Source organism: Phodopus roborovskii, unplaced genomic scaffold, assembly GCF_943737965.1.
Source record: "Phodopus roborovskii unplaced genomic scaffold, PHOROB, whole genome shotgun sequence".
Taxonomy (NCBI): Eukaryota; Metazoa; Chordata; class Mammalia; order Rodentia; family Cricetidae; genus Phodopus; species Phodopus roborovskii.
In genome coordinates this window covers 5539448-5555119 of record NW_026126639.1, presented here as the reverse complement: position 1 = coordinate 5555119, position 15672 = coordinate 5539448, and the positions used below count along the sequence as shown (strand labels likewise).

At 46.9% G+C, this 15672-nt stretch overlaps 1 protein-coding gene across 1 annotated transcript; it reads left to right on the top strand.

The window, feature by feature from the left end:
• The first annotated feature begins 14155 nt into the window (after nucleotides 1-14155).
• CUNH12orf71 (chromosome unknown C12orf71 homolog) lies at nucleotides 14156-15462 on the top strand. The gene is made up of 2 exons (XM_051173382.1): nucleotides 14156-14827; nucleotides 15220-15462. Exons 1-2 carry the CDS (start codon nucleotides 14156-14158, stop codon nucleotides 15460-15462), a joined length of 915 nt encoding a protein of 304 aa, XP_051029339.1.
• The last annotated feature ends 210 nt before the right edge of the window (nucleotides 15463-15672 follow it).

The following is a 15672-nucleotide window of genomic DNA, read 5'->3' as shown; positions in this document are numbered from 1 at the left end:
GAGAGAGAGAGAGAGAGAGAGAGAGAGAGAGAGAGAGATCCAGTAGAAATACATTTTTTAGAAGTCTAATTTGAGACCTGCAGGGTGAGGGACACATTTAGGGCACATCTGAACGGGATAAAATATCAGGGGAAGTTCCAGCAATGGGCGTGGTGGCTAAAGGGTTGGCAGAAGACCATGGGTTTTTTTGCAGGGCGGCTGAGGCGGATGTTTTAGGTCAGGCCAAGTGGTGTCCCAGTCTTTACATAAAGAAGAAAAGAAATACTGTGTTAGAATTTGGAATTCTTGCCTGGGACAGACACAACTCTTGGAGATTAAGACTTAAAAGAGGAAACAAACACCCTGAAGGAAGGAGAGGATGCACATTCAGACCGGCTGGTGAAGCACCACAGCGTGTGATCATGATGAAAACAGAATATATTTCCACATCAATTACCACAGACTTCTTACCAGATGATCCTCTGAGGATGCTACAATGAATCCTCTGAGGATGCTACAGTGAATCCTCTGAGGATGCTACAGTGACGATCCTCTGAGGATGCTACAATGAATCCTCTGAGGATGCTACCTACAGTGACGATCCTCTGAGGATGCTACAATGGAGGAAGGCCAGCAGCAGGCTGAGTTCAGCTGAGAAGTCTACAGCAACACAAGCTCAGCAAAGATAAGCCATCCTCACGATAGCCGGGCCAAGGGGAAGTAGGGAGGTTACCAGGTCTGTGGTCTGAGGGCAGCAGCCGCTGGAAGCTTCTCAGAAATGCAAATCCTCTCTCTACTCCAGCAGAAGGCCAGGGGCACTCCAATGCTTCAGAGACAACTAAAGAGAGGGCACTAGGGAGGGGCAAGGTGGGAACTGGCTACTCAGGTAAACAGAGCAGAATTCCCCCCTCCCACCTCTGCTACTGACTTCCAATCCAAAAATAACAGTTCTAAAGAAATTAAGGTTTCAACTTGAAAATTTTCTCCCTAAGTCTTCGTGTCTAAAACATACAACCACCCCCTCCACTTTGTTTTCGAGACAGGATCTGGTTAGGGAGCCTAGGCTGCCCTGGAACATAGCCCAAGCCGGCCTTAAACTCACAATCCTCCTGCCTCAGCCTCCCAAGTGCTGGGATTGCAGGCAGGGGTGATATTTAATGTCACAGGTTTAAAACTGGTCAGACTGCAAAACAAGTATAATATAATATTGCTGACCTTAGAGATCTGAACACTACACTGGCACTAAAGAATTATTAGAAAGTTATCAATAGTGCTACTTCAGTTCATTTCTGAACCCTAATTTCTCAGAAATGAACAGCAATATTCATGGTACGACATCTGGAATTCCTACATTAACACAGATGGGGATGGGGGTAAAACACATGAAACAAAGCCAGGCGTGACGTAGTTACTGAGAAGTGGTAAGTGAATCCTATGTTCTGGCTACATATTTGCATGCTGGAAATTCCTGTAACAAACGTATTTATTTTACTTTTACCCAGACCTTCAAGTTCCAGGATTTCCCAGCACTTTCAGCCATGACATACTGTCTTACATAGGTTGTTTTTCTGCAGAGGCATCTTCCCAAACCCTGAGCTGTTCCTTTCACAAAAACTTGGACGTCTCCCATAATATGACTGTGAACACCCAAGTGAGTTATTCTGGGACACATTTTGTAAAAAAAAAATTGTTTTTACTTTATGCGTGTGTTCCATATCTACACAGTACCCACGGAGGCCAGAAGAGCAGAGCACATCAGGTCCCCTGGAGTCCCCTGGAACTAGCGTTACAGTGTTCATGAGCCCCCGTGCAGGTGCTGGAACTGAACCAGCACCCTCTGGAAAAGCAGCCAATGCTCACAACCACTGAGCCACCTCTCCGGCCCCAGGGACACATCGTTAGCCACGGTAACGGGAAAGCCACTGGGCTGTCATCGGCAGAAACCAGAATGTGGACTGCCTCTAACCCTGGGGGGTGGACACTTTATTTTCTTCCCCTTTGTGGGAAACAATGAAGCTGGGCACTGTGAGACAGGACAGCACAAAGCTCAGGCTTAATCTCCAGGCCTTGTTTTCCTGATTAAGCAAAAAAAAAAAAAAAAAAAAAATTGGTCTTTCTTCATAGTGTACCTGATGGTCACTCACAGCCGGAACTGAAGAGGCCATCACTTGTCATTATCAATACACAAAAATGACAATGGTTGGCCAGACTTTTACACTGTAGCTCTGCAGTATTAAATGCTATAAACTCTTCCCTTGAGGAAACACAGATATCCACTCATTTTTTTTTTCTGACATCTAACATACCTGGTCCTCAAGTTCTGCCCCACCCCCCTGCTGGGTGTGGACATGGCCACCGCATGCCTGATTGTGGCCTTTTATAATGCCATCCTGTCTTTGTTCTTCCAAAGGCAACAAAACACAAAAGCAGAGTGCCATTTTCCACTCTCAAGACCTTTCCTAAGCATATAATTCCAATTTTTAAAAAAAAAAAAAAAAATAACTTGCTTAATTTTCTGGGTTTGGGGAAACGAGTTGAACAATGGAACCGTAGGAGACACAAAACTGTTGAGGCCTTACAGGTCAAAAGAATGGGACTAGGGGATGGGCGGCCTGAACCGGAGGGGAGCGCATCATGCCCTCCTTCCCAGGAACTACGTTTTCTAACTGGTTCTCCTAGTCACAATTCCTTCCCTGGGTTTATAAATCCAAATCAGCATGGGTTCATTGGATGGCCAACTCACACAAAATTATTTTTAGAACCTGCCCTTTAACTTGGGGCTAGACAGGTGGTTTCAGTGCTTAATGCATTTTTTTTGAAAAGGACCCAAGCTGAGTTCCCAACACCCAAATCAGGCAGTTCATAATCCCCTGTAGCTCCAGCCACACACAAAGACACACGTATCCTCATGATTTAAAAATAAAAATAAATCTTAAAAAAATAAAAATAATTTTTTTTTAAAAAAATTAACCAATACCATCAATTCCTCCCCAAAATCAGTACATGGATGTCTTGTGTTTTCTTCTCAAGCAAAAACAAACAATCATTTTGGATTACCGAATATAAATCTTCAAAGCTGCCACTTCAAATTAATTATAAAAATATTTATGAACCCGGTCACATAGCCATTGTTTGTTTCAATGAAACCTGTCATAGTTGTTGGTTGTTGTTGTTTTAAATTCCCCCGGGGAAATACTTTTGGAGTTTCAGGCTGTACTCCCCTACTGGTTTGAAATTATTATCTATTAATAATGAATAGAGGAGACTTGCTTTTGCCCACCTGTGACAACTGTACCATCTGGACACGCAAATGGCCTGGTGATAAGCCAAGAGTACCTTAGACCCCCAGGCTCTGCCTGCAGGGAGACGGTCAAGCTCACAATTCCTGTCCAGCTCATCAGGGTTCCTGAAATTGTGGGTCCTGGTGTATAGAGTTAGAGGAGTCTTAGGCCAGGACAGTGGAGAGAGGGAAACTGAGGGCTGAACAGTACAAATCTGTGCTGAGACAGTCTACCCGGAGGACAGGAAGGAAGGGCTGGACCCAGAGCAGCCACCTCAAAGGCTGAGACCTCAGGCACGGTGCAAGGAATAAAGCTGTATGAAGGTATGGGGATGGCAAGGGAGATGCCAGCCTGCAGGGAGGAGCTGGGTGTTAGTTTGTTTACCCTACGTCCCAAGAAAAGAAACAGTCAGAGAGGCAGGCAGGACCATGCCAGAGAACAGCCCACGCATCCTGAAAAACCAGCTTGAGGGATTGATGCAAAGAATATACCAGCCTGACACTTCAATCTCCAGGTAGAATTTTAAAGATGTGCTCCCATCTAAGCTCTGGTGGGAAATCTGGACCTGGATGGAGCATTTTAGAAAACTCAGAAACTGGAATGCAAAACAGGACCCTGTGAGCTTTGTTTATCCAAAAGCCAAACGCCTGGACCACTCACTCAGTCACCCCAGGCAGACAGAAAGCCTCAGCCTCCTAACAGCCCAGCACCATGGAACCCTGTGCTGCTATCAGATGTCCCGAGGATGTCTATCAGCGAAGTTCAACGCAACTTACTGCAGATTTAGTCCTGGGCAGTAGACTCCCACAACTAGCAGCAAAGCCCCCCCCCCCAGTACCTGATTTCCTGGGGAGAGCAAGGTCCCAGGCCGGCCTCTTCTCAGATACAAACGAGGCCTCAATAACCTCACGAGAGGCACAACATGATGGGGGGGGGGTCTACAGTTAAAGGCAAGCTGTAATGGCTAATCTTACTGCCTTCCAGGTTTGTTAAAACACATGGCCTGCCTCCGCGGGGTTGGCTAGCCTGTGGCAGGCAGTAAAGCAGCCTGTCCTTGGTGAAAGCCCTGGAGACAGTTGGGGGAGTGCATGCATGGGACTCCAGTTCCAGGGGACAGTTCCCCAAAAGCAGAGTGGGAACCCAAGTTAACGGGAGGCCCTCGACTGTGAAATGCCTGGTTCAGGAAGGAGGGAGTGTCAGAGCCACCGAGAAGTGGCCTCTGTCCGGGGGACTCGAGTGTTGTGTGTCCTGTTTGGTACAAAGGTTTCAATATTCTCCTTCACCCTGACAGTCATGGTCACTGCAGCCTTTTATACAAACAGAGAGGACTGGACCCCCTTCCCCTCCTCACTGCTGCGGGCCTAGTGTGGACTGCAGGAGAAGTGACATTCATTACCCTACACTCAACCTCCGGTAGGCACAGGCAGTTTCATCAGAAGACAATGGTACTTGAGAATATCTATCAGGGAAGACACAAGATAACAGAGGGCAGAAAAGTTTTAATTTTGCCCGGTCTAGCTGGGCAAACAAAGCATGGCTGTTATCTCGGTGCCTGGGACTGAGAAGGTATGTACTAGTGACGGGACACGCATTTAAAAGTCTCACTGAGGTACAGAGTGCAGCAGAAGCCAAGAGCTCCAGCGAGAGGGACTTGGCAGATACCCTGAACATCCAGGGACAAGGAAGAGGGTGGAGGAGAGAAGGACATCCCACATCTCTGACGAGTCTCTGGACAGCCTCCAGACTCAATGACCTGGCAGAAAAGGCCACTGGGAACTCCTGGGATAAACAGTCCACGCCAAGCACCGGGAAGCTGGAAATATCAAAAGCACACTGATAAATGAGGTTTCTGCGGATGGCGGGGAGTGTGCAGGGAAGGTGGAGCCAACACCAGAGGTCAAGTAAGAGAACACCGCACGAGCGGCGAGCAAAGCGGCGAGGAGCGCCACGCTAACTCTGAGAGCTTAGACTGGGTTAGACATTTCAGCACACACACAGACCAAGTCTGGCGCCAACTGTAGAAAGGACCATGACACCCTGCGGGGTCCAGGAAGGGAGCAGAATAAACCAACCTCTCATTGTCTTCCTGGTTTGGGGAAGACTCCAAATCAAGACCAGCTGTGTCTGTGAGGCTAACTGGGCAGAGGCTAGCTCGCATAGAGACCAACACATGGACTATCAACACCAAAACCGATGAGGAAAATAGCCTCTCTACGTGTCCGTGCGATGACTCACGACGAGCAAGAACTGGGCCTCCTCCCCACTCCTGTAGCTGCTTCAAATACTTGCAGACACTTCCACAAGAGCAAACATGCCAGATCAAAGAATGTGTTCCTGGCATGTTGGAGGCCTCCATGTAGTAAAGTCACAGCAGGCCGAGGGCTGCCGGTGCCAGTAGCCGGGGCCTTCCAGACCGTGAAGCGCACCCGATCTTCAACTAAAACCCACATCAGCAAAGTCACAAGCTAGCTTGAAGGACAGTTATGATGCCACACTGGTCACAGGGAGACCATTCTACGGCTCGTGGCACATCACTGGACTCCCAGGGACTTCTAAGTGTTACCCTTTATTCTTCCACTATGAGACATGTCAAACAGACTGATGTAAGTCAGTTAGAGGCAAACTGACACCGCTGTCCGGCTACTCTCCTGGCTGAGCTACGCCCTGAAGCAGGTCCATCGATGCCGAAACTCGGCAGGTTATGCCTGGGCTCTCTGTGGACCAGTGGTAACATTTTCTCAGTATCACTTTTTAGCTTTAATCTGAATAAAACCATCATTTCAGAGAGTCACACTCAGTCCACCCTCTCCGTTGATATTATTGGGATGGATGCCCTGTGTTATTGACCTGAGATTACCACTGTGGAGGTTTCAATCACATTTGGTTCAGGGAATGAAATAATCAGCACAGCTGGAGTATAAAGAAATAGACTGCTCCAAACGAAGCAGGTAACACTCAGGGCCAGTTCACTCAGGGCCACCTGGAGAATTTAAAGTCCAGCCTATGGGACAGAGATGTCAGTAAGGGGCTTTAAGCACAGAGGTGACTTGATGTGTATATCTAAGAACTCCGCCTGGTTTACCTGATGGGAGGGACCCAGAGAAGATGTGGGAAAGTCCATCTGAGAACTAGACGGGGAAAAGCAGAGACTCGGAGCAGCGGCGTCTCAGGACATCTTAGGAGGCAGAATCCTCAGAATCCTTGGGAGGCAGTGCAGGAACAGAAACACCAGGGAGGGAGGAGTATAACCAAGATGATGCCCAGCCAGGGGCGTGACAGGGACCGGCAGACACTGTGGCTGTTTATGATGAACACGGGTAAGCGGGGCGAGTTTGATGGCGAAGGTCCTGAATTCGGTGTCTGTAAAGCGATGTGTTAAAATGCTCTTCAGCATGTGTGGGTACTAAAATACAACATTCTAGATTTACGTTTTCAAAAATAAAACTGGAAAATGCAATCATGATCAGGGTTTCAGAAGCACTGAGCCCACAAGCTGCTTCTAAAACTGGGGGCCTTCAAGCTATTCTCTATGGCGACATTCCTGTCCCACCCCCGGCATATTTCTCGTGAGACCAGCTGCTCTGGGAGCAAAGAAGTCTCACAAGAAACAAAAAAGGGCAGGTGGTCAAGAGCATGTGACGGACTAAGCATCATCCATTTCCTGTTTTGCTACTATAATTCGTTCCCTTCATAATCTGTGGGTTTTTCATAAGACACCCAATGCATTGAGACCAAAGGTTCTCATTCACAATCTGTGGGTTTTTCATAAAACGCCCAATGCATTGAGACCGAAGGTTGTCAGACCCCACCCAGACCCACTGAACTAGAAACCCTGAAGGCGGAGCTGGAAACCTGTAATGTAACAAGTCCCCGGGATGACTAGGAAATGCGCTCACGCTCAGAAACCACCGACAATTACCAGTAATGTCTCTTCACATCTGTGTCCACCTAGTTGCTGTATTTTGCCCTCCACTAAGAGCTCCTCGATACTCAAAAGCTGAATTCAACATCCACGTAACCCTCTCTCCCCAGGGATGCACCCTTCCTGAGAGGTCTCAGGTTTATCTCCACGGAACTCGACTCTTACCCAGTCGAGTATGGTGGCACTGCCCGCCCGATCCCAGCTCCTTTGTGTCTACTATGTTGTACCAGTCTGGACACACAGCCTTGATTCCACAGTCACAACAGAGACAGACTTTTACTGGAATTCATCACAGCATCTGGTTATTCTAGGCCAGTTGTTTCTCAAGGTAAATCAACAAGCAGAAAAACCACACTGGAAGCTAAGTATGGTAGGTACGCTTGGAAGGCCAAGAAAGAGGATCATGAACCCTAGACCAGCCTGGACTACAGGGTGAAACTCTTACACAATTACCCAGAAGGCCCTGTTCCCCCTCTATTTAATCAGAAATTCCTAGGAATAGAGCACGGGAATCCACACTTTCAAGACGAGTTGGAGTTTCAAGACACGTTGGAGTAGATGAAATTCATTTTGATAATCAACTGCCTCTGGGTTTCAGAGAAACACTGAGATGGATGCTAAACTAAACCAAAGGGGTAGGTAATGTAGCAGGTGGCCCACATCTTAAATGCACTCTGTGGGTTGTGAGTCTTAAAACACCCACCACGTCCTGTGTTCACTCTAGATTTATCTGTGAATGCTGTGGGCTGGTTTTCTCATCACGTAGTTTTTCCCTAGTTCAAACTCAGGGAATTACATTTCAAGGTTACTGAACTCTATTTTCAACCCATGTCAAAGGTATTTTCTGGCCTACTTTCCTTAAGTCCTATCAGTTTCTACAAGCTTCAGCAAAATGTAAAACAAGATTTCAATACACAAAGGAAAACATCCAGATAGCTATCAAGTTGCAGGCAGTGTTACTTATAAGTAGTATAACAAGTCCCACCCCAAAACCATCCCTGCCTCAGCCATGAAGGTTAAACTTGTTCTTAACCAGCTGTCCCATGCCTATGAGATACTCCTTTCTCCACCCCCGGACCTGCAGGCAGCCAATCAAAATAATCACCCAAAAATGTATATAATAGATGCAGGAAAAAAAAGTCAGAGACAAGTAATTTTTAACACTGCTGGGAAAAAAAAGAAAGAAAGAAATGGCTATAAAACAAAAAGGAAAAGATGACAAGCTCTTTACAAAAATTATCACTGGGTCTTCTTGACGAAACTTGTGCCTGTCTTTATCTTGTCAAACAGATGCCAATCCTTTCCCTAAAAAGACTGCACTGTCTAATTAAATTCCCATCAGTCCTTTCCAAACTAAGATGCACATAACTACAGGTGATAGAAACATGAGACTCAGTCTCGGTCGTCCACACATATTCTTCAAGTTTATGAAAACTACTAGCTTGTGGCTAACGTCTCCTTTTCGAATTTTGCGACAGACTTGTCAAATCCCATTTTCAGGATTCAATTTAAGAAAAGAGCTTCAATACATGTTGATGGAAGGGACATACATTGGCTAGTGCAAGCTTGCAAGGGTATTTTTTTAATTGAAATACAATCTACATTCAGCAAAAGTTGCCCTTTTAAGGTGTACAGTCCAATAAACTCTGGCAACGCTCCGTATGCAGTCATATGACCGCACCCAAAACTGCTCCTCAATGGAAGCACCATGTGTGTGGGTATGGGGGCTGCAGACTGTGTAGGCCCCAAAACAGGTATAATTTAAATGTAAAAACCATAAAAGACGTAAGGATTTGGTTGAGAAAATGCAAAAGTGCTTAATACTTTCATATTTACTTTATGTGAAATTACAGTATGTATATGAATTACCTGAAGTACAGCAAAAATAATTTTACCTGAGTCTTTCCTCTTTTTTAATGCACCTATTAGAAAATTAAAAGTTAGGCCTGGCAGTAGTAATCCCAGCACTCGGGAGGCAGAGCCAGGAGGATCTCTGTGAGTTCAAGACGAGCCTGGTCTACAAGAGCTAGTTCCAGGACAGCTTCCAAAGCCACAGAGAGACACTGTCTCAGATAAAAAAGAAAATTAAAAGTTAATGATCACACTTGTACCTCAAATTGTCTTTTACTGACAGATGGATTTTTACCTAGTCCATTTGCAGAGAATACCACACCCTGTCCCAGCTCCGGGCAACTACCAATGACCTTGTATCCCTGAAAGATTTGTTTTTAAGAGGATTTAAAATACTTCCCTTAAAATAATTCTCCCGTAGCGTCTAATTTTTCTTCAGCGTGTTGTGGAGGCTTTTAAAACATAATTCTGAGCATTCATTTTTGATTTTGCAAGATTTTTAAAAAAGACTCATCTGTAGTATTTGTTAATCAGTATCATTTTCATTAACTGGCCTCACCTGGGGCAATAAACTGTCTCCCAAGGGATGTGTGCAGTGGTCCTCAAATGAATGGGGGTCCTTGTGCACACACACAACAGCAGCTATTCACAGATGCCGAGGGAGACCCGAGTGAGCCAGAGGTGGGGAGCCTCCCCCACAGCTGCTTTTCTCTCGGCCTCGGGGAATGTAGAGAAAACTTTATCTGTGCCGACGGGCTGGGTAGATGTGCAGCACTGGGCTAGCAGAAGGGAATTCTGGCTGGAGCAGGCCTGTGAGGGAGGCCTTTGTGGTACTCAGTGATAACAGCCAGAGACAGGCAGAGCCAGCCTACTGCAGCCTGCCCAGCTCACCCTCGGCCTGTCTGCTCTGCTCCGGATCCCGGGTCCCCGATCCCTTCTGACTAAACGGAGAATAATTACGATTTACAACAGGCATTCCTGCTGTCTGCTGCTGTTCACAGTCATTGCCACGTACTCTTCAGATACTTTTTGCCCGGGTTCCCAATATTCAAGAAACACTGTAGGTGGGCTACCTCCTTCCTACCTCACATGGGCTAGGCAAGTGCTCTACCACTGAGCTACACCCCCAGCCCCGAGCCCCACTTTCTATCAGGTTAGCCTGGGCACCGGGTGCCAGCGCCTCTGCGCCTAGTTGTGTTCCTTCTTGATAGTCATCCCTGAGCATTTCTGCCCTCCCCTCATTCACCCCCACCCCCACCCTTATTCCCCCAACGGTGCCCAGAGGACCAGATGGAACAGAGATCTTCCGCATGTTAAGTATTTTGCTACTACTCTCCTAAGGAAATTCCACTCTTTGGTTTGTTTCCTTTGAGCCCTTCCCCCAGCCGTTCCCTTCAAACATTTCTGGTGTTGGTAGAAACACTGCACCCACATTAGAGTGTAGTCAAGGAGTGAACTGTCCAAGCTGAACATCCAGAGGAGGAGGCGCCCTCCTACCCAAAAGATTCCTTCTGGTTCTTTCGTCCTAATGGCAGGATGCGCTCAGGAAGGGCGTCTCCGCAGTGGGTGAGGACACTGACTCTGGAAGTTCCTTTACTGAGACTCCTATAGTCTCAGGCTTTTGCTGTCTGGTGCCATGCTGGCAGAGCAGACATGAACTTGAACATTCAGCCACCTTGCTTTTGCAGAGGTGGCCATCACATGACCAGAACTGTGATTAATATATGCACATGATTTTGATTACTCTATGTCTGAAATATTGGAATAAATCTTTTTATTCTAGAGGAGGGTGGTCCTGCCAATGCAAGGCAGAGGGAGAGGTTTGTGTGCTTAATCAAGGAGTGAAAATAAACTGTATTGAATATTCTACATACAATCTGCAATCACCCCCAAAATCTCTCCAAGGAAGAAGTCACTACCTGTGTTTCACAGATGAATAGGATGGTGTCACAAACAGGACTGGGGAGATGGCTCTTGCACTGACTGCTTTCGCTGAGGACCCGTTAGGTTCCCAGCACCCAGGTCAGGAGGCTCACAGCCATCTAAATGCTACTCACAAGACCAAGGCCTGCACCTATGAGGTGTACACACACACACCAATAAGTTAACCGGAAAAATAAATTTGTTATTGCTACAAGTGGCAGGACGTAGGATCTGGAGTCTGATAGGCACTCAACTGTCAGGTTTAAAAATATCTATAAATAAATGAGCCATAATCCCATATAAGCTGAGGCAAGAGGATCACAAGTTCAAGGCCAGCCTGAGCTACATGCAGTCTTCCTGCCTTGGTCTCCCAGGGGCTGGGTTACAGGTAAGTACCTCAGGGCCAGCTAAAATACTTCATTAATTTCAAAAATAGCTCAGTAAGTGGGTAGGTACCCTCTTTCTTTAGAGACACAGAAACAACAGCAGAGCTCAATACATAAAAAGAGACAAGCCCCAGGGATGGCATCCTGCTTTATTCAGCCCATCAGACCCAACGCTAAACTCATCCCGACACACCCAGAATAATGTTAACCCTGTATCTAAAAACTCTATGGCCTGATCGAATTGACACAAAATTTATAATCACCAAATCCGAAGCTTCCTTCTCTACAAAGTTAGGTTTCAAGTCAATGGCTCTTAGGAAGTGTTCCAGTTCTCATTCACCATTGTAGCCAGCTTGTGGCCCAAACTACTTTAAGTTCATGGCACAGTGTCACTGTTAAAATCCTGAGTTTTATTTATGGGTGGTCTTGCTTCAAGAGACAGTAAAATGGTAGGTACAAGAGAAGCTAGACCAGCAAGTCCAATTCAGAAACTAACACAGCAGGAGTTGTTGCTGAAAACTCCAAACCCTGATCAACAGCAAACTTAGAACAGACAGAAGGCCATCCAGCCTAAGGGTAACAGAGCCGCCGCTATTTTATCATGGCTTTTCAAAACTCTCAGTAAATGTATGTATGTGTTAATATGTGTTATCATAGTAATAGATATTAAACTATTAGCAGTGACTATCTTTTTTTTTTTTTTTAGCTCGGAGGCTAGAGATGAGGGACTTTCACAACCTGAACTATACATGTAAAATGAGGAAGTGTGTGCACGCGTGTGTGCGCGCACGCGTGTACGCACACACACGTGTAGAGAAAGTAGCTGGAGTTCCAGAGGGGAGCACAAGGGAGGGTGAAAGCGAAAACTGCAGATGTCTCTGAGGTCTCTCATGTTTGCAGGACCATGTTCTCCTCTCCATTATCCACATCCGGTTCACAGGGCCCTATGCTCCCGGGAGGCAGAGCAGCACAGCTTTCAAGTCTTCAAGTGGGTAAGGGGGCCTCCTGAGGAGGCCCTAGTGCTCTGGAGTGCAAACGTCAGCACGGAGCAGCCTAGCCCGCAGGAGAGCGAGGCCGCCGAGGCTGGATGGTTTAACCCTCCCTGCACCACACGTGGTCCTTACGCAACACTAATTTGTCTCCTGGAGCACACGGTGCCCTGAGGAACCAGGACGTGGTTTTGCCTGTGAACTGAATCACCTTACTGGACTGGACGTCAGGAGGTGGTGTGTGGAGGACCTCCCCAGAGACAGGATGTGCAGAGACTGGAGACTAAGGGTGCTCGGAGCATGGCCTGTCTGAATTCAGGTTCTCGAGGATATGGCCTGGGAAGGTGAATGTGCATAGAACCACTCGTACCTTGACTCCTTCAGAAAAACAGTCAAGGCTACAGCCAGCATTCCTTCCGAGGATAACTCAGGACTGGGTTGTCACAAGACCCAGCTCACAGCTAAGTACTGAAGTTGGAGCAATCAGAGGCCCTTGCCAAGCTGTATCTGCTGGACAGCAGAAAGCCTCCAGCTAGGCCTGTGTCCTGTATCAAGCCATCAACACTCACAACAATCTAATTTAACAGAGCCCTGAAACGGAAGCCAGCACCACAGTGTGACTCGTGGTGAACCTTAACTACAATCTTGGGCAAGTGAAACGTTTGGGAAAGATCTTATGGATCTGACTGGTTCTAATGATCTCAGGCCACTGTGGTTAAGTACACAGAATACTCTGGAACTGAAGGGATAGATCCTGTCCCTTTACACATTTCTGACCATAAACTTGGTTCTTTGTTGCCATGGTGACCAACAGTCTTGGAACATAAACTTCTCAGAAGCGGTTGGGCTTTACAGAACTAACACTTGGGACCCGAGGGGTTTCCGTCACCCTCACTTACATCTCAGGAGCTGGAAGAGCCTGTCTCGTGTGGGCAGCCCTCATCAGGGGATGGCAGAGGCATGTGCATGGGCACGTGTGAGTGTGTGTACGTGGTCTTCCAGCTCTACGTGCAGGGGAGCCACAGAGACTACAGAATAAACACACTATGAGTGGGGGGCTGGGAGGACGGGGGCCCGAATGGCAGTCACTCTTCCAGAACGCAATCTGGCATCAACTGCTGTAAGACTATGTATGTGAGATCTCTGATCCACTAACTCCATGTACCACTTAACAGACTTAAGTAAACTAGTGGTCATTAGTCATCTAAGCTAAGGAGTACTAACAGGGCTATTTAGTAAGAAATTAATATTAATAGGGTATTTAATTAAAATTAAGTATTAATATTAATGTTCCTTTTAATAAGAAAATAGCTAATACAGAGTAGCTGCATATTATAAGTTTAATAGTAAATTTCTATTGATGTGTGAACCACATGTGCTTGGGTATGTGTATATATGTACATATGTGCACAAATATATGTATTTATTAAGAAATCGGTTACTCTGACCTCAGGATAGTGAACTAAGAGTATACAATACTCCATCCACACCTTCCTGTCGTTTTCAATTTTCCCTTTTCTTTTTTATGATACAAATTCTCTCAAATACTGTCAAGCAAATGAGAGACACCAAGAAGAGACGCCCAGAGGGTTTTTTTTGTTTTTGTTTTTTTTTTTGTTTTTTTTTTTTTATCACACTGTGACATGCTTTTACAGGGCGGGAAGTACAAACAGATGGACCACACTGTATGGAGTGGGATAGTTCCAAATAGAAACAGGTGGTTCTCACAACACCCTTCCTTCCTTCTCCAATATCATGTATTACTCTCTTCCTTCTGAAGTTCCCTGAGTCAAGGAAGACAAGAGATTGGGAGCTCTGAGCACCATGACAGCCTCACCCTCCAGCAGTGACTACAGTGGGTCAGAGGATTCCGTTTCCGAATGCAAATCCGACCAGAGCCTCTCGATTGGCCACTACCCTCCCGAGAACACATTTCCCTACGAGGAGACGGTCTCCTGTGAGGAGATGATTTCATGTGAGGAGACAGCCTCCATGGATTCCACCATCCACCTCCTTCCTCCTCTCCAAGGTACCTGGGGAACAGAGAGTATAAGGAGACTCTTCCGGAAACGAGGTCAGACAGAAGGTGACCCAGAGCAGTTCTGCAAGCTGAGCATCACACTGGCCTGGGATATTGATGCAAGCTCTGACCATACAAACTCTCTAGCTAATATGGATCTAAACGGCCAAGGCCAGTGGATGGATAAGTGGCCAGAAGATAGGACAAAGCTGACTCTCTGTAAACTGGATAACCTAGTACAGAAACTCGAGACATTTCTAGAAAAGGACAAGGGTAGCCAATGTGATAGCCATGTACTCCTTGAATCTACTCAGAAGGAAGATGTCCACCTGAACAGTACTCCCTCTCCACAGACAGTTTGGGTCAGGCATGAAAAACATGACGTTTGTCAAGACTTGCCCAAGCACAAAACGCCAAAAAATGAAGATATCTGTCAGCCCCTACAGAATCCAAGGCTACAGAAACATGAAGTTGTGGTGAGCACAGAGAATGTCCCCCAGGAGAGCAAGGGAAGGACTGGGGAAGAGACAGTTAGACAGAGAGAACACCCTAGCCAGGCCTCACTGTCTGCTCTGAGCTAATGTGAGCCCCGGGAGAGTAGACAGGGAGGAAGACGGCAGCCGGGAATGGAGAGCTGCAGGAAAGAGGCCACGAAGCATGAAGCGGGAAGGATGAGGGTAGGAACACCAAGTAGAGCCGACAACCACATAAACACGACTGTGTGTGTGTGTGTCCAAGTCAACGGGGCTGGAAGCTCGGCTGTAGCTGGGCTACTTTGGGCAAAGGGCTTGGGTTCTACGGAGGAGTAGATAGCAAGCCCACAGCTGTTGACTCTACACGCGTCTAACCCATTCTTTTTTCTCAACAGGAGATAAGCCAGGAAGCTGGGAACTCCTTGGAGACCTCCTCAGTGTCATCCGCTCGGCGTGAGGATGCTTCTCACTCGTACGGTACATCCTGTCTGGACTTTCAGTGGGTCTTCCACTGGCTGAGGACACAAGTCTCCCGACTGAGGAGAGGACACTCTAGCCGGGACACCACCAGCTGGCACCAGAAGGCAGCAAGGAAGATACACTCCCTTAGAGGCCACAGAATCCAACCCCAAGAATGACCGAAGAACGAGTCCACCCGGCATCCCCGCATTTTAAAACTTTTTGAAGCCCCTTGTTTGACAGTCCCAAGATGTATGTGTTCTTCTGTCCTCCACCTCACAAATGAGGAAATCAAGACTAGGAACACACAGAGGATGTCCAGCCACTTAATACAACTACCACACTGGGGCACCCGAGAACAACAAGTGTGCCCGACGCAGTCCCGTACC